Source organism: Ostrinia furnacalis, unplaced genomic scaffold (genome assembly GCF_004193835.3).
Source record: "Ostrinia furnacalis isolate ACB-3 unplaced genomic scaffold, ASM419383v2 OfSCF1172, whole genome shotgun sequence".
Lineage (NCBI taxonomy): Eukaryota > Metazoa > Arthropoda > Insecta > Lepidoptera > Crambidae > Ostrinia > Ostrinia furnacalis.
Window position 1 is genome coordinate 989,858 of NW_021131411.1, and position 24,131 is coordinate 1,013,988.

At 37.7% G+C, this 24,131-nt stretch overlaps 1 protein-coding gene across 1 annotated transcript in view; it reads right to left on the bottom strand.

The window, feature by feature from the left end:
• The window catches only part of InR (insulin receptor), a 66,824-nt gene that overhangs the window by 40,784 nt on the left and 1,909 nt on the right, over positions 1 to 24,131 (bottom strand). Inside the window, exon 2 of the mRNA XM_028303044.1 lies at positions 16,762 to 16,907. Coding sequence (XP_028158845.1) covers positions 16,762 to 16,864 — 103 coding nt within the window. The 5' untranslated portion in view covers positions 16,865 to 16,907. The remainder of the gene's footprint in view (positions 1 to 16,761; positions 16,908 to 24,131) is intronic.

A 24,131-nucleotide genomic window follows, 5' to 3' on the forward strand; every position in this document is an offset into this window, starting at 1 on the left:
AGATTAAGCAACTAGCCAACGACCAATAAATAAATGTTCTCATAAACTCGAGTGATAATATTGGACGCTTTAACTCCTGTTTGACGATTGATACAATAATAAAAGCAAAGTGTGGCGGCATGCACCACGAGCTTTTACAGCAAACACGTCATATAACATCTAAAATGTTAGATTTACTTTGACCAATGACAATGGATGGATGGATGAATAGGAATAAACTGTTTGTTTACTTAACACCAGTGTACCTACCATGAGTTTACGTCAGGTGTGCTCGCTAGCGAGTACGTCAAAAATCTCTATGAAGATTTTGTTTCTTGAAAGTAGCCGCTAGGGGCGCTGCACAATATGTCATGCATTTAAATGTCATTTTTTACGCAGTCGCTAGCGAGCTCACCTAACGTAAACTCATGGTAGGCACACAGCACAGAATAAGTAATAGTACCTACACCAGGTGCGACTGTGGTTAAATACCCTTGTTATGATTAATTTCCAATCTGAGAGTGAATGGACCTCAGATCCCTTCTATGTTCTGAGGAATGGACACAACAAATACAACAAGTCCCTGCCTGCACCGTAGTTTATCGTTTCTTCATTCGTATTTATTTAGACATTATTTTAATTGTAATGGATAGAATTAGATTACAGATAGGTAGTTTGTACACTTGGCTAACGATTATTGTTGTGCTACTAGTGCGTCAAAAACAGTTGGCGATACACCCATGTGAGGCGCGTTTATTTGCGCGCGATGGCCTCGCAGGGCACAACGATCGTGTTTACGTCGTGCGCGCCGGTTGCTCCGGTGACTCATTAACGGCTAGCTTGATCGCCGACTCCCGGACTCCGGCCCGCCAACGCTGGTCGGTACCACTTCCATAAATCCTTACTGCGTAAATATATCTTGTTATTTATTACGATACAGCGGCAGCATGGAAAGGGCCATAACAAGTCGACAAGGTCGCGCACGTTGGCGGTCGACGACCCGGAAACGTATTATGAAAGGGGTATACGTTTTGAGGGCAACAGCTTGAAATATAACAAATCTCCCACCTAACACCCGGTCAATACCTCACGCATTTAGGAGTTTCCTAGAGAATTTTATTTATATCTCATTTCATTTCCAAGACAGGTAAACAAGTATTTGGGCTCCATTAAATCTGCGTCCGCGTTACACGCTTTGAATACAGGAAAATCAAAAATATATCAACAATACACATTATATTATCAAGGTATTTCTTGATTTTAAGATTTATCTTTGGTGTCTCTTAGGACTGGCCGAATTATAAAGGACTATTTTAGATGTTTTGTTTATTGTAGAATGTATATCAAGTGGAACCACTGGTATCCATTTGGATTAAATTATGTGAATAGCCGGCAGTTGTTTAATAAACGTTCTTTAATGATGTTGTTTACTGGCTGGCATAGACGATGACATTCCAATCGACGTGCATATTTGCGGACTCGTCGGAGGCCGTGGCTAGGTCGTTCGCCGGGTCCGGCTGCGGAATGCGCTCGGAATGCACGTCAGTGCAGATTGCAAGCCTCTCACCACGCCACCGCGCCACTTCGCGCTCCGACCGACCACCCGACTCCTCACGAATACTCTAGACCGGTTATGAAACAAGTCGTTTCTTACTTTATTAAGCAAATAACAGCACTATTTATGGCGATATTATTACATTCTCCAGTAAGTAAGTNTTATACCACTATTCTGCGACTGCATTACAGCTGGGATTTACAATCACTTAACGAATGTTATGAGTTGTATCCATTCCATTATAAATCATAAAATTAACAAAGTTTCGTAAAAAAAGAGTTGGCAAATGGATTTATACGGTTACATTTAGGGCATGAATATCGGAATCTCGGAATCTCGTAATATCGGAATCTCGGAGTACGAGATCCGATATTACAATTCCGATATTGAGCGACCCAATAAATCTGCGTCCGCGTTACACGCTTTGAATACAGGAAAATCAAAAATATATCAACAATACACATTATATTATCAAGGTATTTCTTGATTTTAAGATTTATCTTTGGTGTCTCTTAGGACTGGCCGAATTATAAAGGACTATTTTAGATGTTTTGTTTATTGTAGAATGTATATCAAGTGGAACCACTGGTATCCATTTGGATTAAATTATGTGAATAGCCGGCAGTTGTTTAATAAACGTTCTTTAATGATGTTGTTTACTGGCTGGCATAGACGATGACATTCCAATCGACGTGCATATTTGCGGACTCGTCGGAGGCCGTGGCTAGGTCGTTCGCCGGGTCCGGCTGCGGAATGCGCTCGGAATGCACGTCAGTGCAGATTGCAAGCCTCTCACCACGCCACCGCGCCACTTCGCGCTCCGACCGACCACCCGACTCCTCACGAATACTCTAGACCGGTTATGAAACAAGTCGTTTCTTACTTTATTAAGCAAATAACAGCACTATTTATGGCGATATTATTACATTCTCCAGTAAGTAAGTAAGTGACTGTGTAGAATAGCCACCGCATTAGCCATAATAATAGGTTGTTTGAGGCACCCAACACTACAAGAATTATAATTATTCGTTTACCTAGGAGATTACTCCGGAACTTGGTAAATAGGAAGTGATATTTGTGATAAAACTACCATGAGTAATGTACTGAATTAGTCTTCATTATGGTAGATAGAGTAAGTGATGACAGGGCGGCGTGCGCACCGGTTATTGGTCGACAACAGTCGACAATGACGTACCTACACCATACTATCTTTGACATGACTGCTCGTAAAGGTGAATGACCAATATGGTAGAGTATGGTACAGTAATCTAGTTTTCTCGAGAACTACATTATTTAGCAACCTCAGATAAACACAATATTATACTACTGTAAGAAGGCATTCAAATTTGTAGCTGTAAAAAAACTTAGTAGGTACCTGTTCCAACGCTTTATAGAAAGTGGTTGTCCACCATTGCGAAATAATCTGCAAGAATATAATGACCTCAATTTATAGAGTTGTATTAGGTAGCGGTAACGTGCATCATTGACATTGTCCACTGAGAAAAAGCGCAAAAACCAAATACAGAAATCAATCTCCCAGGTCAGGATAATGCTTTCTGTCAATTGATTCAATAGATATCCTATATCGTACACATACTTTTATATGCCTGCCTGGGTAGTGTTGGGTGCCTGCCTGTTCTTGGAAGTTTTAAAATGTAAAGTGTGGGCAACGTTCGGGTTGTGTTTGTAAAATAAATTACTAATCTACATTTTGAAATTCTCAATTAATTCCATTCTAACAAACCATTACATTTAGTCGACACACACCTGTAGCTCATTAATTATACTCGGCATGTAAGTTTATGCTTAAACTTTTAATTAGTTATGGTAAGTGCCCTTTATGTGTTGTTATCCAATGGGCACGACGTGAGGCTGGTCGTTACTCGTTAGAGGCGCGAAGAGGTGAGAGCGCAGACCGGTGCGGGCGTGACGCTGGCTGACGCCCGCCCGCTTGGGCCTCTCTCTTGTCTCTTCAAAACAACACTTGTTGCGGAAATAGCGAGCGCCGAAAAAGCATTTGCTCGCGGGCGTGACGTGCCGCTGACGCCGACCGGCACGTTCACCTCGCGCCCGCGTGTCGTCCGCGGTGCGAGTGTGGGAACCGCGCTAACACCTTTTTACAATGAATCAATGAAAGAAATGCTCAGTTTTGTTGCTCGCCAATAACAACAGTTCATTAATTCAATAAATCAACATGCAATACGTCTTTTACGGGTATACTTTGAGGAACTTTCGGTGGTTTCGGTGTATTTATGATTAATTGGTGCCATAATAATATGTCTTTAAATAAATTGTTGAAACGTGAGGAGGACCGACCACCGATCGATAAAATGGGGTTTTATGATTGTCGTAAGTCGCATCGCATTGCTAACATTGCTGTTCTCGTATCTCTAGTAATCCTAGGCAGAAGAGAAGAGACAAGACAAGACAAAATCTGTAAAGGTGCATTCTGCGTTGCACGGTGATGGTAACATTGGTAACCAAATACATAACTGAATTTCAGTGAGTCTACATCATGTAGAAATTACTGATAGTCCCGTTAATCCCTCGTGGTTAGCTAAATATGCTTGTTCTAAGAGTGGGTTCACAATCGTCCAGCGGCGGCGGAGTTCGAACTCGCGTAGAATTTGGAAACGTAATGTAATATTGTACAGTTAGGTATTTTATTTATTAAAATAAATCACATTATTTTTAGGCAAACGAAATCAAAACAAACAGTGTAGCCTCATCAAACAAGATAGTTACGTAGCCGAGTGCGGAGCGCGATAAAATTAGCCGGTATACTGACATTGAACGCAAAAACAAAGTGGAGCGGACTTCGCGCATGCGCTCAGGTAATCAGATGTGGGGCAATTTTAGCAATCACATCTCTAATAACTGCGCGCGTATGCGGCGAAATAAAGAGGCCCATATTGGGGGCTGCTATAAATAAGAACTTGTACACCTAGTCGTACTAATTGGAACGAGTGAAGATGACGAGTGTCGGTCGACGACCGCATTACCTTCGCGAACGGAGTATACCGATGGAGGTGTAACAACCTTTGGCATGAGCCGATCGCTGCGGCCTCTGAATATGACCACGCACCGCTCTCATTGATTGCGATTTGATCACCACGAAGCAAAATTATTTTTCGATATTTCGTTTCGTCACGAGTCACGACAACGTGTAGGGGGGACGAATAATGGAAGTAGGCCTTACAAAAATAGACACGTATTTATAGTTTTACAATTCTTATTTTTAAGTAGCTCCGAAATGTATTATCACACTGTACTAATTTCAAATAAGTAAATACGCAAGAGAGTCTGTGTTGATAAACTGATAACAAGAGTATAATTATGTCCTCCAGCAGATAGCCTTTTCAGTAATTAAATAACTGACTAAAACCACTACTCCGTAGGAAACCATTTCGATAAATTCAGACTATTCGGCTGTGAAGCTTTGAAAACATTGAAAACCTATAAATTAATCTGCATTTACAAAGTCTATTTGTAAGATGAACTCGGGCAGTGGCGTTTTGACATGCGTGTTTTGACGTCACTGCAAGTAAGTAGGTACATGACATGACTGATTGCCTCTGACAATAAGTTCATTACCATACATGAAAGATCATCTTCGGTACCTAATTCCTTCTTATAAGGTCGCTTTTAAGTATGTAGCCGGATTCTTGTCAAATAGAGATTTTATTTCCTCAGTTATTTTTTTGTACTTATTAGTAGAGATGAAACGGATATCCGGTAACTATCCGGTAGGCCGGATATCCGGCCTAAATTTACTATCCGGCCGGATACCGGATATTAAGAAACGTACGACAAATTCCTATTATAAAATTCAATATGTTAATCTTTGAGGAAAATATCAATAAGATGGCTGGCTAATAATGACGGCTTTTATTTAAAGTCCAAAAATTATGTCAAGTACCTATACCATATTATTACGAGGNTTATTAAGGCCTTTCAAAAAACTAATTTCATTTTCTGGGCTATTCACTCTAATAACGAATACATAAATAGTAAAATCTGTTAATGTCGAAATATTGCCGATTAAAATAGGCGATCTTTTTTTCACTAAAAGTCTGATGACATGATGCAGTTCAGTCAGATTACGCAAGTAAACTAATTTAATTTTCGCTATTCAATCACACGATGGCAACCGAAATCGCCCCTAGACAAGTTGCAAAATCTGACATTCTGTTCGGACTGATTCGATTTTCGAAAAGTGTGACTAGTCTAGTCTACTCATAGACCCACTGGTCGCGTTCGTAGCACCTGTGCGGCGCTAAACTCGTCACGACATGCAACGAGACAATGGGCCAACTATCCGGCCGCCGGATATCCGGCTATCCGGCCTAGCAGCTGGCCGGATATCCGGTATCCGGCCAAACAACTATCCGTTTCATCTCTACTTATTAGCCGATAACTTTTTATTATTGTCTTGTCCTCATTTCGTTATGAAATTTTAGGACTAACATAATAAGTTCTCCCATTTGGCAGACAAACTCTACCTCACTCGAGGTCTTTCAAATCAAGCCATCATGACCTGGGAAATATTTTTTTACACCAGAGGTAAGTTCTTCTTTATGTATTATTTCCGTATTATAATATTATTTATTATTCTTTCTGTAATATTCACATTCAAGTGTTTTCTCTAAAAAGTAATTACATATTCAGAAAAACTTCCGAATCCCTACGACTGTTTGAAAAGATTTTTGTATCTGTATTTCTGACTAGACGTATCAATTTCATCTATGTATTCGTAACAAAGAAAACATTTGAAACGAGCACGGGACCTATTTCTCATATTGTTACAAATATAAGCCAAGACATTTTGCAACTCCCACAGATTCACGTATTTCTTTCGCGACTAGCTGGGTAACAATTAGAAGAAGTAAACAATACTGCGAGCAGAAATAGACACCGTTCAAGATAGCATATTTAGGAACGGACGAACGGTGGAATCTAATGTGATATGCAGTACAAATATCAAAGTCATTTACATATTGACTCATAAAATGCATGTATGTTAGAATATATTTAAGTTAGACTGTTGTGCTAAGAAAACTGTGCTAAATAATATTTTTCTATCGCGTGGAACTGTGGGTTGTTAAAGAACTGGATTAATATCATAATACATTTTCTTTCAGCAGTGTGTCGTTTAGCAACATCGCCAAAAAAAAGACGAGGAGACTTTCTATTTATATGTAAATAAACCTAGATAGGTAAATGTATTGTTGAGCTTGTGTTAGAACATAAAACACTTAAAGCAACAACGTGTTATGATTATAACGATTGACTTGAACTGTAAATTAGTGACTAACATTTCCTCTAAAATACGGTGAACATAACTAGGAGATAATAAGTTTAGTGAATGAACGGCGATTAATCACAAACGTCGAGCGAGGGTGGGCGGGCGGCCGCGGGGGCGGAGGCGCTATCGCCGGTTATCAGGCACAAACAAAGTTATTTTAAAACATCGCTAATCTTTCACACGACGGAATGGACGAGTGGAACCTTGAAATTGCATTTAAGGCGACATTGGAATAACAACGAGATTCGGACGAATAATAAATTATGAGCTCAAATCTCGTAGTAGACCGTCCAGCGATGAAACAGTTGTGCCGTTGTTATTTATTAGGTATTTGGCATGGGCCTGCCGACTTTTATTTCTCACTTGTTATTTAGCTGCGCGCTTGCGCTCTTGTAGTAGTAGCATTTATGAGTATTATGTTTGAAGTACGCATAAAACGAATAATAAACTACATTAGTTATATTATGTATCGTGCAAAGCGATTCTCTCATGCCAATATGTATGTTAGTGCATTCAAGTTAAAGTCCATTTCAGTTGAGTTTATTTTATCTACTGTCCAACATGACATTAAAAATAAAATAAGGATTTTCATGATTTATTACCAATCTGTAAAGTAGTAATCAATAATATTTATACAATTTAATGCCGGGAGTTACTTTTCGTCTTCACGTTTAAAACTAATTATTTAAGAACACATTAAGGAAGTCATCTGTGTGGGTGGACCCTGTGTAATAATACTTAGTTGTAGTAGTAAGTTAATCAATATTAAAACGCAAATATTTATTACAAATTAAACCTAAACTTTCATAACCGTTATTACCACAGCTACAGCCGATAATATTTTACAGTAGCTGTATTACAGTCCGGGAAAAGCCCTCCAGATATCCATATAATTATAATCGGGCTCGGGAATAGGAAAGCTTAATATAGTATAATACACATAATATGTACATGAATATAACAACAAAAATACAAACAAGTTTACTCCATCGTTCAAGAAGTAAGTATCAAGTAACCCGTGTTTAGTAGGCGATAAATAAAATAAGCATAATACCATTAATGCCATTGCATATTACACCGTGCTCACTACAATAACCTTGGAAAAACCATAAAACCGATATTACGGCCGCTTCTAATTTTTATAAGGTTAAAATAGAAAATTATTACTTAATATTTTTAAATGGCTAGCTAGCGGTCGCTGAAATATTTTGACCGTGGATGGTTGTTATGAAGACTCAGAACGGCGCCTGCGATTTCAAAAAGTAAGTTATGTAGGTATGTTTAATTTGAATCAATAGTACCTATATAATAATATTGAATTATTGAGATTAAGTAAACTTTTGCAACAATAAGAAAATAATTTAGGGATCGTACAAATGAAGAGATAGTCATAGGACTAAACTCTACACAGTAAAGTTCGGCGTTTGTTTAACTCTCGTTATTATGTGGTAAGTTTAGAATTTGGACTATTACAATGATTATACATATTATTTGAGGTTTATTTTTATCTAAGCAATTTTGTATGCTAATCAGAATCCACGTTTATGATTCACGTGTAAATGCGAGATGAAACGCAGTTGTCTTCAGTGGTGAAGCGTGACTTAGATGGGCCCTGTATTAAGTCATTAATGATTTCTATTCTAAATATCGTCTAAATAGCCCCGTATGTTGCCCCCCCCCCGCCCCTGTTGTCGTTCTGGACAACAGGGGCGTAGCTACCGCCAAAATAAAGCATTGGAAAAAATTGTTGTCCTAATTTTCCAGTGCCATGTCCTAAAACACTCTTAGCCTAAAATGCGATCAGACTAGTGAGAAGAACATGCACAAAAATTTTATTTTTTCTAAAATCTCGAGATTAATCACAGGATCGAGATCATTTTTTAATGGTCTTTCCATTGCATTGGAAATAGCTGAAATCTATTATTAACGGGTGGGCAAAGGTTAAAAGTAGAAAGCAGCCGTCAGTAGTGGCCGGAGTCAATTCGTACACTCTGTGTCTCTGAAGCAGACCGTCCAGTATAACGATGTAATATGAGATTAGTGTACCCATTGCCATTGAGTGTTGGGTGCGCGTTTTGTTTGTATCCGGTGATCATTGTATGTGCGCGTGAGCCATTCGGCGGGCATAAGATCGCGTGTGTCGTAGGTCAAGTCATTGGTACACTATTTTTGTTGTAATGTATCAATACTACCGTGTCGTATAAAGCGAGCCTCCAATAAGAACGGATTAACTTGATTAAGTAACCGGCGTATCTCGCAGGTTTTGAGTTTAAATTAATAAATCGATTTAAAACCAAACCTGTAATTTAAATAAAGTTAATATGTAAATTACAATGAACAGGAACCATGTCAGCCTCAAATATTATATTTTAATGTATTAAAACAGTATTAATTAATTAGGCATTCACGTGGTTTGTAGTGGTGATCAATTCTTGTCGTTATAATAACACATTTAAACGTTTGGACATGATAAAACTAACAACATACATAATGCTGAGCAACATACATACCAATATATTAATTTATCTGTCAAACTATTATGATTAGCTAACAAACATCTTCCGAAGTTAAATACATTTGAGTCATTCTTACTGCAACTTTTTTACATAATTAATTCAAACAAATGGTTGTTTACCTACTCAAAGTGGGTATTAAATGTCACTGTGGAATATTTTGCATTTGACATTGAACTTAACATTGAGCGAATACCAGCGAAGAACTGAATAGTGGACATAATTTAAGAGTCGTTAAGTTTTCAATAAATGAAAAGGTGTTGAAATATATTATTAGCTTTGTAAACGTTCATGCCTTGTAATCGCAACTGGCTGTCGGTTAAATTTAACGCGACGCTACTATTTATAGTTCTGATACGTACCTAAACTTATTTTCAGACGCTCTATAATGCTAACTGGCTGTCCCTCAAGCCCCGCAAGTCTGCATGAACTGCCTAGCCAGCTAGCCAGCCAGACATAGCACAAGAACAAGGTGTAGGTAAACACTAATTTATTAAACATACGTTTCATCAATACCAATGCCAATCATGTCATGATATTATGATATCTTCTGTCTCAACGTTTCAGAAGATACTCACAAATAGTGCTATCATATAATTAAAAAATTTAAAAAAAATAACACTATGTTACTCCTTTTAACCAAAGACAGAGTTAACTTAATTTAATACTTTATCAATTATAGAGAATACTATCAATGATGTACATTCACCTTTCATAACATTGTGGTATTTGGCCGCATTCCCACAAGTCTTAAGATAATTGCGTAATTAATATTACATCATCAGGATGAGGCAATGTATATCACCAGTATTATTTACTGGATCAGTACACGCCGCAAATTTTGCAATCAACTAGCGAACCGCGAGGACTGGTAGTTCAGAGGTTGATGACTCTGTTGTTCACTAAGAACTTACTACCTCCTTTGCTGTATCGTTTGTATGACTGGCTATTGGCATATACCAACTCCCGATTCCTGATATAGGTATACAGAGTTGTACAGTAGGTACATAATTTTGGGGAGCTGAAATATACGACATTGCATATGTAACCAAAGTCTAGCAGAATAATCAATTTTTAAGCGATTGCAGAAAAACAAAATAATTCATCATATTCCAGTGGTCCGGATGTGAATTGCTTATGTATTTGGTTATTTAAATACATAATAATATAATGGTTAGTAAAATTCACGCACAGACTTTTTTGGTTTTTAATGTTTTTACAGTTAAACAGAATGAAACATAAGACGTTAGTTATAATAATTAATTATTCTTTCTGTCTACATAATTGCCTATAAATCTACGGACACATAGAAACGTAAAAATTATTAAAAATCATTATGCGTATAATAAAATTATACTTTTTTGTACTCGAAACTTGCGTAAAAATATCGTGTATTTTCTTTGACAATAACGTATTTACATGTGCCAAGGTGTCACATTCATTATATCCGCATTTTTGGGTTTTTTCGATTTCTACACAAATTAACTTGATATCATAAACCATTTAACATTCGTATACGTGTTGATTGATACTACACGGTGCGAGTAATTAAAAGATAACAGCAGAAGTGAAAACATAACATATCCTGAAACATTGAAGGGGTGTTTTATGCATAAAATAGATAACTGATGAGTATTAATTACCTAAGGTAAAAAAAACACAATATGTGATATTAATGACTTTAAAACAAAATAAGTTATTATGTCATTGTTTGGTTCCTTTTTGTATTGAGTTATATTCAGAGAGAGAGGAATCTTGGAAAATTATTTTTTCAATTTTTTCATCGACAAACAAACACAAATCGTTGCGTTGTGGAAAAATACAATGAATATTTTTATCAACTGTTCGTTCTTAGTCTAACTCAATATAAGAATTTATTCTCTTTTTAATGTATCATATTAATACTAACCCTCCTAATAAAAGTACAGACGTTTAGTATTGAAATGACAATTTAAACTAGTGTTCAACAAGCTGCTTAGATCTATGATGCTACGTAAATGATGAGGTTAAGATTTTTGATGATTATAAATATTGTTCACAATTTTGGAAAACGTCTGTTTGTATTTTATAATTTTGTAGCACGTGTAGATTGGTTATTACTTATTATGATTATTATTTTAGTAGTTAACAACTTATTATATTAATCGGCTCGATTAGTCGCCTTGCCTTCGGCTGGGGCGGAAATCACGCCTCGTCTATGATAATAACTAACTGATCAAAATGTAATATTAAACTCTCTCATAATAATTTTAAGCGGACACTGCACTGACTTGTAAAATCATCAAACAACCGTTTATGCTTTACTAATAGCAGAATATAATTTCAAATGTGAATAGTGTGTAGTGTCAGCAGAGAAAAAGTTCAGTGTTTACATTTACATAAATGGTGTCATATGGGTTATAACGCATCTACCTACTTACATTTTCATGGTTATTATGACGATGTTAAGTAGAGTAGAGGTATGTTTTGACTACAGTCAACACCTATACAAACATCACACGAAGTATCCGCACAAGTACATCATAGAAGCAAACATCATGGCGCCATAGCTTTATCAGTGTTTGTGTTATTTGTAAGCATTCTTATCGCATATCAAAATTGGGCAACTACGTACGTAATCTTCTTTTTCATAATGTTATCAGTTCAAAACAAAATGACGTGCCAGAAGAGAATTCTTTGAATTGATATCATTCGTTCATTTAATTGATAATAGTTTTCATTAATATTACCCGAAAAAAGTATTTTCTGGTAATAAAACATCCTGTATCACATCCATTTACAAGTTACAAGAATTTTTAAATCCAGTATTTGAACTTGTTGCCTTTAAGCTACCTACTTGTTTCAGTCTGGTAAATGTAACAATTTAAAAATATGACAACAAAAAACACCTCTACTTTCATTACAATGGTTTGTATTTTTTTCTAAGCTCACTGGTCTGCTCTGGGGAACTTTTACGAGGGGTCGTAGAAGGGGTCGTACAGAGTTCGTTGACCCCGGCAGCTGGTCGTCGACAGATAAACGCTTTGTAAACACCCGGTAACCCTAGATTAGCAAGCGGGGTGCCTGTCACTCGATATGCATGCCTTAACACAGCCAGCACAGTATAAGTACGCGTGACTATGTGGCGTTTTTCCTGTAATTGAATCTGAAATAAACTTATTATGTCAATTTAATCAACCTATCTCAAAAACTATAAGAGATACTTTGATCAAACCAAAAATCGTTGAAAGAGTTAATTAGCATGCATCACCTCTATTTTTTTTAGAATTTTATACCCCGTAGTTATAAAAATAGAGGGGGGGGGACATACTTTTTACGACTTTGAGAGCTGATATCTCAAAAACCGTTCACTTTAAGAAAAATGTTTTTTAGAAAACTTTATATCATTTTAAAAGACCTTTCCATTGATACCCCACACGGGTATGTACATCGAAAAAACATTTTCATCCCTCAGTTACATGTATGGGGGGCCCCACCCCCAATTCTTTTTTTTACTATTTAGTGTCATAATTTTGTAGCGGTTCATACAACACATATTCCCATCAAATTTCATCACTGTAGTACTTATAGTTTCCGAGTAAATCGGCTGTGACAGACGGACAGACGGACAGACGGACAGACGGACAGACGGACATGACGAAACTATAAGGGTTCCGTTTTTGCCATTTTGGCTACGGAACCCTAAAAACCGTTGGTTTATGGTTGAGAACAAAATACAAACACAAAAGCCATTATTGAAGTAGTAATTATTTAGATTGATTTTGACTATGATTAGAATAATAAACCTAGTGTTAAAATACGATGTGAATAATAGGACAACGTATGTTTTCAACTTTTTTTTTACCAAAATGAAAAAAGTTTGTGTAATATATTTTTTTAAGTTGATTATTTTTTGTTTTAACTTATCTTAGCATTGTTGTGTGGAGCGAGCGTAGAGATTGGCCTTGTGGTTTCACAAACATAAACTAACAGTCATCGCCAGAAATATTCAATTTTTAAGAATGTTAAAAATACTGCATTTATGAAAACAGCCGAATTTCTGCCACTATTTATAGAAAAGCGCTCACTACATGCAGTATCTACTATGTTCTTCTTTGGCATAGTATACAAATTGCTAGGGATAGTTATAAACTATACTTCTTCTTTGTCTTAGTCTTTTCCCATTGTTCGGAGTCAGTTCTCCTCGTTCTGAGGCACATGGACAGTCTGTCCATGGTTGTCGTAATATTTTTTTGGGCACTGTCTGAGTCCCTGTAAATTGTAAATAATATGTACTATAGTACTATGTTCATATTTTATTGATTGTGTGGGTTAATCCCAGCTTTCCAAGTGTTACTTATGATGTTCTATATACGTTAGTCTACGAACGAGTAGTATCCAAATTTCAAATCAATAAATAGTCCATAACATAATTAACGCTTGATGCCAAATAACATATAAACATAATATTAATATTATCCGTCTATCGTTCTGTAGAACGTTATGTGATAGTAAGCGGATCATCATCATTCATTCATAAATCATATTAATTATAATAATACACGTCTACTACGTTCACATTTTACGTAATTGGGTCTAACCATATTAATGCAGAGTTGTGTATTTATTTACTACACAAACAACATGTTTATATGCAATAATTACTACGATGTGATTCAAACCACCGACACGTGCATAAATGATTATACACGAGGAAAATGCACTTGCGTTTTGGCTACGTAGTCGATTACGTTTGAATCATGTGAGATAGAAGTGATAGAACTGACGCTGGGCAGTACCTACTGCTCCTGCTCGTACCTACGCAATGGTGCATCAGAAAGCCCGTCAGTGCAGGTATGTGTGCGTACTGCATCAAAATGAATGGCTCCACTGACCTAGTTTATATCCGTGCATCGTCAAGGTCTCCTTTATTATTTACAGGTAACAAAACAAGATGTACTATTGTGTATCTGTCTGTCTTTGTATCAAGGCATAAATGAGTTAGATGATAAATATGATGACAGGTACTGGTATCAGGTATTTTTAAATTGCTATGGAAATAGCAAATCTTGCCCGCGAATTACGAGTAGTTTCGGTTCGGTCTGGTTCAAAAGATAAGTCGGAGCGCCTCCCAGCCGAGGCCTCACTAGCTCGTCGCCAGTCCGCCACCGCTTAACGGAAGAGCATACAAACAACACTCGAGTCGTGTTATCTGACGAATTTGTCGGCGCGATACTAACCACGGTGTAGAGTTCAATAGCACTCTCGGTGTAAATAAATACATAAATAAAAACAAATTCACGGCCCTCGAGTGGCCCCAGCGGCGGAGCAACGGCCGCGGAAGTTTTTGTGATTATCCGGCGCGCAACGGCCGCGGGTTGTTTACGCGAGCGATGTGCCGCGTCATTGTGATTTCTGCGATAGATAGCCTATCTAGATCCCACGGAATAATTCGATAACTACATCTAACTATTCTGTGTTCGATTCAATTGTATGCGTAAAATAATAACGTTATTCGTATACAAATAATGAGTTTTAAAGGTGAAACAGTCATATCGTTTAAAAAACGATGCGGGGGACGACAATTATTTCAAGTTTCAACCAAAAACAGGGCATCTCTTGTTTTATTTTGGCAGTCAAATATTACCTACTTTGCGTCTTGGGATTTCCACAACATGAGCACAGCTTGTTCAATCATCTTGAATAAGTTTCGCTTCCGAGAAATCTAACCGAACTTCAAATACCTACTTTGTTTACTGTAGGTAGTCTTTTCACGGCATGATCAAAAATAAACAAGCAATTTATCGTCACTTAGTCAATGTTGATGCTGAATTGCTGAGTAATCTAAAAGTGAAAGGAGGAAAATGCTATCAATAAGCAAGATACTACGTACNAATTGAATAGCTGAATCGTTTGTCCGAGGTAGACATACTTGTCAACAATCTCGAGAATCGATCTCCCAACCGAAAATAGGTAGGGCGCAACATGGTCATAAGCTTTGTTTTGTCCATATTCATCCGAAGGCCTACCTGTTGGGAGATTCAATTAAGGTCTTCGAGAATTGTGCCGAGGTCTTCCAGCGATTCCGCACTAGTTCGCAAAACTGACGGCCGATGGGGCAGCAAGGTTCTGGAGTGGAGGCCACGTACCGGAAATCGCAGAGTAGGACTGCCATCCACAAGGTGGACCGACGACCTCAGGCCGCTACCAACCAACCATTGTGAAAATTATTGGGGGAGGCCTATGTTCAGCAGTGGACGTCCTATGGCTGAAATGATGATGATGATGATGGCCCGTGATTTTGTGAGTTGTACATCGATAATCAAAAAGGAACAAATTACAAGCATATTCAAGTTTTTTTACCACTATCTAAAATTTTTGTAACATTTGACTTGAATGACTCGTTCAACAAATCGTTCCGCCAGTATTTGTTGATGAAGTAAACGTTTGTTTGATACCTGTTTTACAAAAACACTAAAATTCTTTGCTAGTCCATATTGGCCTATTATCAGTAACCAAATGCAATGGAATTGGATACCCATAACTTACAAAAATGGTTTTAAATACTTCAATTAAGAAGTGCTGTTTTTTTACCAAATTAAAGATATTTATTAAAATCATTATTTTACTGTATACAATCAAGAAATGTTACGAAAATAATCAAATAATATTCAATTTATAACACAAACTCAATTCCGATATTAATATCGGAATTCCGATATTGAGATCTAATATCGGAAACCAATATCGGAATTGAAAATCTTCCGATATTACATGCCCTAGTTACATTTTTATAGGTTTTATAAGCACATGGAGCGGCCCTTGATTGAACTCATCATGTTCATAAACAGAAACTTTTCCCGGTATCAAAATAATATTGAAAATCGTAACAAAACAATAGCTACACTGAATTTACCGTTTGTGTAATCAAACGAATGCTGAAGTGTCCTAAAATATTCTGACTTGAAAAAAGTCCATAACACACAAATGTAGAGTCGATAGGTAGTGGATGAACTTATGATTTTTTCAGTGGAACTCTACATTTTGGATTTCTTGTCTGCTCATCATTATTATCATAAAAACGAAAAAACCTTGTTAATTAATGTAAAATAATTTTAAATTGATTAAATAACAAATAGTTGCGTAAAATGACAACAGAGGAAGAGGAAAATCAGTTTCGAGACAAGCCCTGGCGCGGTCTTGATGTATGATACGCGGGTGCCTAAAAGTCTGAGAGGCACAAGCAGCGATCTGTCCATTTGTGTATCTCTTTCATTATGTACCTATGTCTTGCCTGCTTGTGTATCTTTCTTTCAAATAAAAACTATTTCTATTATAAAATTCAAAAGTTAACTTGGTAAGGTCGCTTCGAGCTTGTTGTGGCTAGTTCTGCGGGTTATGTGGTGTGGCACGTCAGATACTTTACTCACTTCCAGGGGCGAGCTTGTTGACGACGGCGGCGTGGCTGGCGCACGCCAGCAGCAGCGGCAGCGCCCACGCCGCCGGCGGCAGGCCGCGGGACGCGCGCCACATCACGCAGCGCCGCGCCCTCCACGCTCTGACCGCATGTCCCGAGCTGCAACAAGAACATACACAATATAAACTAAGAGCCATGGTAGATGAGCGAGGTTTTCGGCTACTGGGACCGCAATTAACTGGGACCGCGGTCCCAGTCGCTGGATCCATAAAAATTTAATATTTTTCTTCCAGCGACTAGGACCACTAATAAATAACTTAAAAAAATATATTATTCAAGCCAAAATCGGTACAGTACTAAAATTTATGAGTGGTCCCAGTCGCCGGAAGATCCAGCGATTGGAACCGCGCTCCTAGTTAATTGCCGTTCCAGTCGCTGGAAACCTCGGATAACGCCCGTATTCACAAACGATGCTTGCTTAATGCTTATGTGAAGCAGCAAATCGAACGTACAACGTCGAATAGAGCTCTGTGATTGGTTCATGTGTCACCCTGTGCATCCACGCGCACTGTGAGACGTCATAGTAATGTTTGTGAATACGGGCGTAAAAGAAGCAAGCTCGGTTTCCACCAAAATGGAGAGGAGATATTTCGTTATTTCCACAACACAGCCTCGAATTGAAAATCTGATGGGTTATTCAAACATATTTCCTCTACACTTTGGTGGAAAACGGGCCTGAACTTGTTGAAATCCTGTCAAAAATGAACTAATATTTTCAGGAATATGAGAGCGAAGAATTAGAAATTGACCCAAATAAATAATTAGGCAAACGACCCGTTTCGGCTTTGCATGGGTGTATTCCTAATTTCGTGACGGCTCGGCAGTAATTCATTTCTATAGCTATCCCTATCATTTTGTCACAAGGCGACATTAGTTGAGTGTAGGCTTCCAAAATAATACATACGAGTAAATTTATGACCTTTTCCTTGAAATCACGTACCTAACCAACTTTTAAGTGTTAATAATTATTTAGTATCTTTAGATTTTAGTTTTTACATTTAGATATTTTTGGGCACTTGGGCAGTGACGTAAACGTAATAAAGTTAGTGATGAGTTTTGTACATGGAGTGTTTTTTTATGAGGTGGAGGCATTGTATATTTTTTAGAGGTGTTTTTCGTAAACATTAAAATGTTGTGATTGTAATGTAAATTATATCGCAATAACAACCTATCTACGAATTTACAAGGAAAAACATCCTGTCCTGCGCATACGTACTTACATTTTCCTCGAGTTATCTAAACGACGACAGATAACCTATCCTAAAAGTTAAGGTAATTTATGTAATGTACCGCATACTACCATGTAGAACGGCATTATTAAGAAATTAAAGTTATTAAATAAGAAAATAAAGCAATTTCTAAATACTTCGTATAATAAAAGACAGATTGCTTCGGTGGACAGGATCACTCGATCACTACACGCACCACATAATCTCTCAGGCAATGTAAAAAGCCCTCCCACCTACAATAAAGCAATGCTAGTAAACCCGGCGTACAACAATAGTGCTTTCATTGATAAATACATTTTCATTGATTGGAGCCCGCAAATAGAGGTTGCAATTGGCATTATAAGCACGGTAATTAGCGTGGGAGCCACCACAATTCCCACGACACGCCCGATGCAGGAAAATATCAATTAAGAAACACGTTTGCCAAGTAACTGAACCTAACCCAATCACGGTCGGAGGTTAAGCTTTGCATGGGAAACGCGTCACTTGCAAGGATAAAAGAATTATAAAAGTTTGATTTAGCCATTGTTGCATTTTTATTTAGCCTGGAAGACACTTCTATGGTTATAGTTAGAAAATAATTGTTGATGAAAAACATTTTACAGATTCCAGTGTTTATTTTTATGTAAGGGTCAGCAGACCTTACAATTTAATCATTACTGTAGGTACTTCTCTACGTGCAATGTATGACGATTACCAGCTACTGAGCGTCGCGATATCCACCAGTAACCCGATACAGAGGTAGGTAACTGACGATCTGATAAAGGTTACGGGGATTGAAAAGATGAGTCCTAGAAATCCAATAAGATACTTAGGCAGAAGGGATAGCCCTTCTTCTCCTTTAACATAGGTTTACATCTTTCTTTAATACATGAAAGCCAAATAAATTAGAAGTACCTACGTGAGATCTCATAAGTTATACATATTCTTATCAAATATTCACTAAATCACTTATTTCTCACTGTTATCATGTTATGAATAACTGGTAAAATTAGATTAAACTTATTAAAATGATAAAGTTTTACGAATACGATTATGGTATACTGACAAAAATAATGTCATACACGTGTCATCAAAGAATATATTTCGTGTCATATCAAGGAGAAACCATAAAATATCATATATATATCAGCGATTCTTATTGGATGGTAGTATTGGAATATAAAATCCACCAACCGCAAGATTTTGGTTTCGCGGTATAAATGTCTAATAAAATGTCATAACTTGCAAAGTTTATTTTTAATATCAATGTAATAATATTAAAGTTAACAAAAAGAGTACATACTATCCGATCCGAATGTCCGATACTATCGTATGCTATTGCCTTCCAGCGTCATCGCGAGACAGAGAAATTCTGATCAACATCTTAGAGAACTCTTCTGGTGGAATAAAAGGTACCTAAATTAAATAATCATGACACGTTTTCAGTGAATCAAACCATTTTTAAATACATATTATTTAGCTTAGTATTTTAGTACCTACTCCGCGTTTCTTGTGACCTCATGTCAAATGAGCGTGGTCATTGTATGCTTTTAGCGCCATCACCAGTACCACCAGTACTTCCGTGGTTCTCCTGCCTTAGGCTTGTTAGGCTGCCTTGTTTTATAGTCGGGTTGACAGCAGCACAACATTACAGTCCATCGAAGTTTGTTTTAAGTCGGTTCTGCGGTTATGTCGGGTCCTATCGGCTTATGTTTTTATAAAGTAGTTTTTAGAATAATTAATTTGCCCAAGAATTGTGTAGTCTCCGAAAGCATCACATTAATCTTAGTTTGCAAAATAGGTCGGTCGGTATCCAGGATGTACGGACGGAGTATTTAAAGTAGTTTACAACAACACATTTCAATGTTTTTTTAGTGTTTCTATTTTCCCCGCACATCGAAACTACTGGTTGATTAATGTTTATTAGTGTTAGAAAATAAATATATATTTTAAAAAGCATTTTGTTATTCATAATAATATGCTGAGTAAAAATACTCTAGTAAGCATAAGTTAAGACCTTGCATGACCCTGTTTTGTTTACAAAACTTCGGCCTGACGCTAAATTTAGCTGCGTATTTTTATTAGGCAGATAGAATATGACTAATGATAAATGAATTGAGTTTAGCAACACGTGTAAGCAGAAAAGAGCCGCATCATGAGAAATATAATATGTAGAGAGCTTAACTGTAAACCCGTGTACTACGAGTAGTGTTAAATTACTAGCGACGACTTTTTGGCAAATGAAATACATAGTATATTTGGAATCACTGTTTACAATTTACATTACCCACACTACTAATTTAAATATTTGACAGTAAAATCACAAAATAGGGTAAATGCCTTTAATTGAAATGTATGTTTTTTATGCGAACGCGTTTATGTCTTTTATAGTTTTTATCTACTATACATATAAAAAAAAAACCTGCACCGACTCCAAAAGTATCAATCATGGTATACCTACATAAATATTAATAATTCGTCCTAATAAATAAGTAGGTAATTAGTAATTATTTTTCTACGTTTTAGTGTAGGTTTTTTGGAGTCGGTTTTATTTTTTTTTATAAAATTTTACTTATTTCTTGCTTTTTAGTTAACTAATTATTACCTTGATGTTACCACTGAAGGTAGGCAGTACACTGAGACCAAAAAAAATTGGTTCATAATCAGCGGAGATATTGCGTATAAAAAAGTTCATCCCCAATTTTCCACCCTTGGGGGTTGTTTTTTTATTATTAAATTTAAATGGGACCACCCTTGAGGTATAACCTATACGTCGAAAAAAGATTCGTTCAAATCGGTTCATAATTGGCGGAGTTATCGCGTAACAAACATAGAAAAAAAAAAAGAGTGGTAATAAGTCTCGTGCACTTCTATAGAAAGGCCTGTGACCTAATTCACCTTATCAAAACTTTAACGTCATATTCTTTTCGTATTCACGATATTGTTTCGATTACGTTTTTATGCGATCCTATTGAGTAATCGTTCTATCTAAATGCCACGTGAATACGGATTTAGGACTGTTTTTCAATAGGACGACTTCTAAACGTCAACGACATTTTGACTGTTTCCAAATACGTGAATTAGGCCAGGCCACTGGTAGTCTACCATCTGAAACGTTGATCAAAATAAAACGCAAGAGTGGTATAAACTCGTATATTTAGAACTTCCGCCTCTTCAAGATCTCTGGTCGCCAGTTGATGGGGTGCGTCTCTTCCGACGCGGCCTCGTCCTCGCGGTAGATCTTGATGGTCTTGTCTGCCTCCGCTGTAATGAGGCGCGAGCCCGAGCGGTCGAACGACATCGCGAAGATGCCCGCTTCGGAATCCATGGAGCCTGGTTGCACTGCCGACTGCCAAATGAATAAAATGTTTTAAAATTAACAAAATGTTCGACGATCAGGAAAAAGCACGAGAGAGGAGAGCACAGAGTAATCAAGTCCACTGCTTATTTACCAATGATGCCAAGACAACTTCTCTTTTAAATCTTTTTTCTACCAGAGTTAGTTTCAAATTGGCATAATATTTTATTATTTTTATATAATATTTTATTGTTATAAATATAGTTTTCAACCGACTTCAAAANTTAAATGGGACCACCCTTGAGGTATAACCTATACGTCGAAAAAAGATTCGTTCAAATCGGTTCATAATTGGCGGAGTTATCGCGTAACAAACATAGAAAAAAAAAAAAAAACATACGGGTCGAATTGAGAACCTCCTCCTTTTTTGAAGTCGGTTGATAAGTCGGGTTTTCCTCCCTGACGCTATAACTCCAGAACGCACGAACCGATTTCCACGGTTTTGCATTCGTTGGAAAGGTCTCGGGCTCCGTGAGGTTTATAGCAAAGAAAATTCGGGAAAAGGGGGTAAAACGGGATCCACGCGTACGAAGTCGCGGGCGGCCGCTAGTTTTTGTATAAACTTTTTTTGTACTCATAGTGAGATTTAGATAGCGTGCACTGGATGAATGGAACAAATAATTTACGTGTTCCTAGTTTGTAAAAACAGCCACCCGGTCATGAATCTATGCATATCTAAACGGCGACGACGGCGGTGCGCCGCGGCGGCGCCTATGTTCTTAGTTATCTTCAAACTATGTACATAGTAATGTACACGTACACGCAAAATATGTAATGTATGTTATTTGTGACTTGCACGTTGTTTGGACAGTACAATGCCTACCTACGTATACGTGTTCTGTGTATCTAAGACGGTGATCTACGTCATGATGACGACAGTGGACGGCCTAAATGGCGAAGCGAGCGACACATTTATATCCGAATCGTCCGAAAGCAGTCACTACTTACGTACCAACTATACATTATTCCGAAGAGAAAAGTTTTATTGGCAATCGTTTTATTACCGTTGTTTCACTGATTAAGTAATTTTAGAAGTTAAATCGGTATCCGATGAAATCGTCCGGGGTAACTTTTACTACAACATTTACAATTTTAAACTCCTGTTTTTCTTTCTTTTGGGTTTTCTTTTCTTTACGACCCATTTATTGTTGTTTAGTTATTTAGGGTGCTAAAGTATGCCCGGTAAGTAGGTATGTCATCATCATCATCATTTCAGCCACAGGACATACACTGCTGAACATAGGTCTTCCCCAATGACTTCCACATCGCACGGTAGGTAGCGGTAAGCATGGTATTAGATCCTATTTAGCTTAGGTAACCAGTCGTGGCTGCTGCGTTAATTTACAAATCTTTCTGTCATCTGGTGGCCGAATTTTGGATTAATTATGTAATTCATCTTAATAAGCAATTAACGTTGAATCAACACTACATAGTTTAATGATAACGTGTACACGTGGTGCGCGCGTGGCTTCGACCGCCTTGAAATGTAATAGCGCGCGTACGAAGGGCTTCACAGAGCCGCGACGTAAGCTAGCAGGGTCCCTGGGGCAAGCGGTTTCGCTTCGCAGGTACTAAGGGGACCAGTTTCCCGCGCTGCATTCTGTGAGAGTTGTTTACGCGGCGTGGCGAGCAGAGGTCGTCGACCGCGTGCCGCACCACGCCGGCATATTTTCAGTAATAAATAATAGAGCAGCGCAGCGCAGCGCGATCGATCAGTCGGCGCGGGCAGTGCGGCGGCGCACTGTCGCTCGCCAGTCGCCACCAAACCAAAACATTGCACCCCCACCCCACACTCTTCCTGCTTGCCTCCTCACCTCTAGAGCGCATACGAAAGCGCACTACGGTGTCTACGTGACAAACTTTGAGTAGCCCATTAATTCCGTAAAAAATAAACGTCGTTTGAAATGCGGCAGACCCAGTTCAACAGAATTTTTAGTAGGTTGAGTAGTACATGAAATATATTTTCAAAATAACTATCAGGGGGTGATTAGTGATCGATACTGATGCCAAAAATGCAATCAGTAAAATTTTTGTCTGTCTGTCTGTATGTATGTTCCTTATAGAAACAAAAACTACTTGACGGATTTTAACGAAACTTGGTACAATTATTCTTCGTACTCCTGGGCAGGTTATAGGATACTTAGGAATTCCCACGGGAACGGGAATTAGCGGGAAAATCCTTTTGTACGAAATATCTAAACCGCTTAAGTTAGACGCTTGAAATTTGGCATGCAGGTACCTTAGTAAACTTAAAGCTTAGTTACAACAGGATATTGCAAAATTCCCACGGAAACGGGAGTTAGTGGGAAAAAACATTTGTATGAAAAAATCTAAACCGCGTAAGATAGACTCTTGAAATTTGGCATGCAGGTACCTTAGTAAACTTAAAGCTTAGTTACAACAGGATATTGCAAAATTCCGACGGGAACGGGAGTTAGCGGGAAAAAACATTTGTATGAAAAAATCTAAACCGCGTAAGATAGACTTGAAATTTGGCATGCAGGTACCTTAGTAAACTTAAAGCTTAGTTACAACAGGATATTGCAAAAAATCTGAACCGCGTAAGATAGATGAAGGGGGGGTAAAACGAGATCCACGCGCACGAAGTCGCGGGCGGCCGCTAGTAGNATAGAGATAGATAAGGTAGAGATCTTGTCAATTTTAAGGTTCTACTCAAGGTGCGACGTTATCCGTTTTCCTTTAAAAAAAATGCTGATTTTCCTGAAACCTAGTTATTTACCTAATACAGTAGAC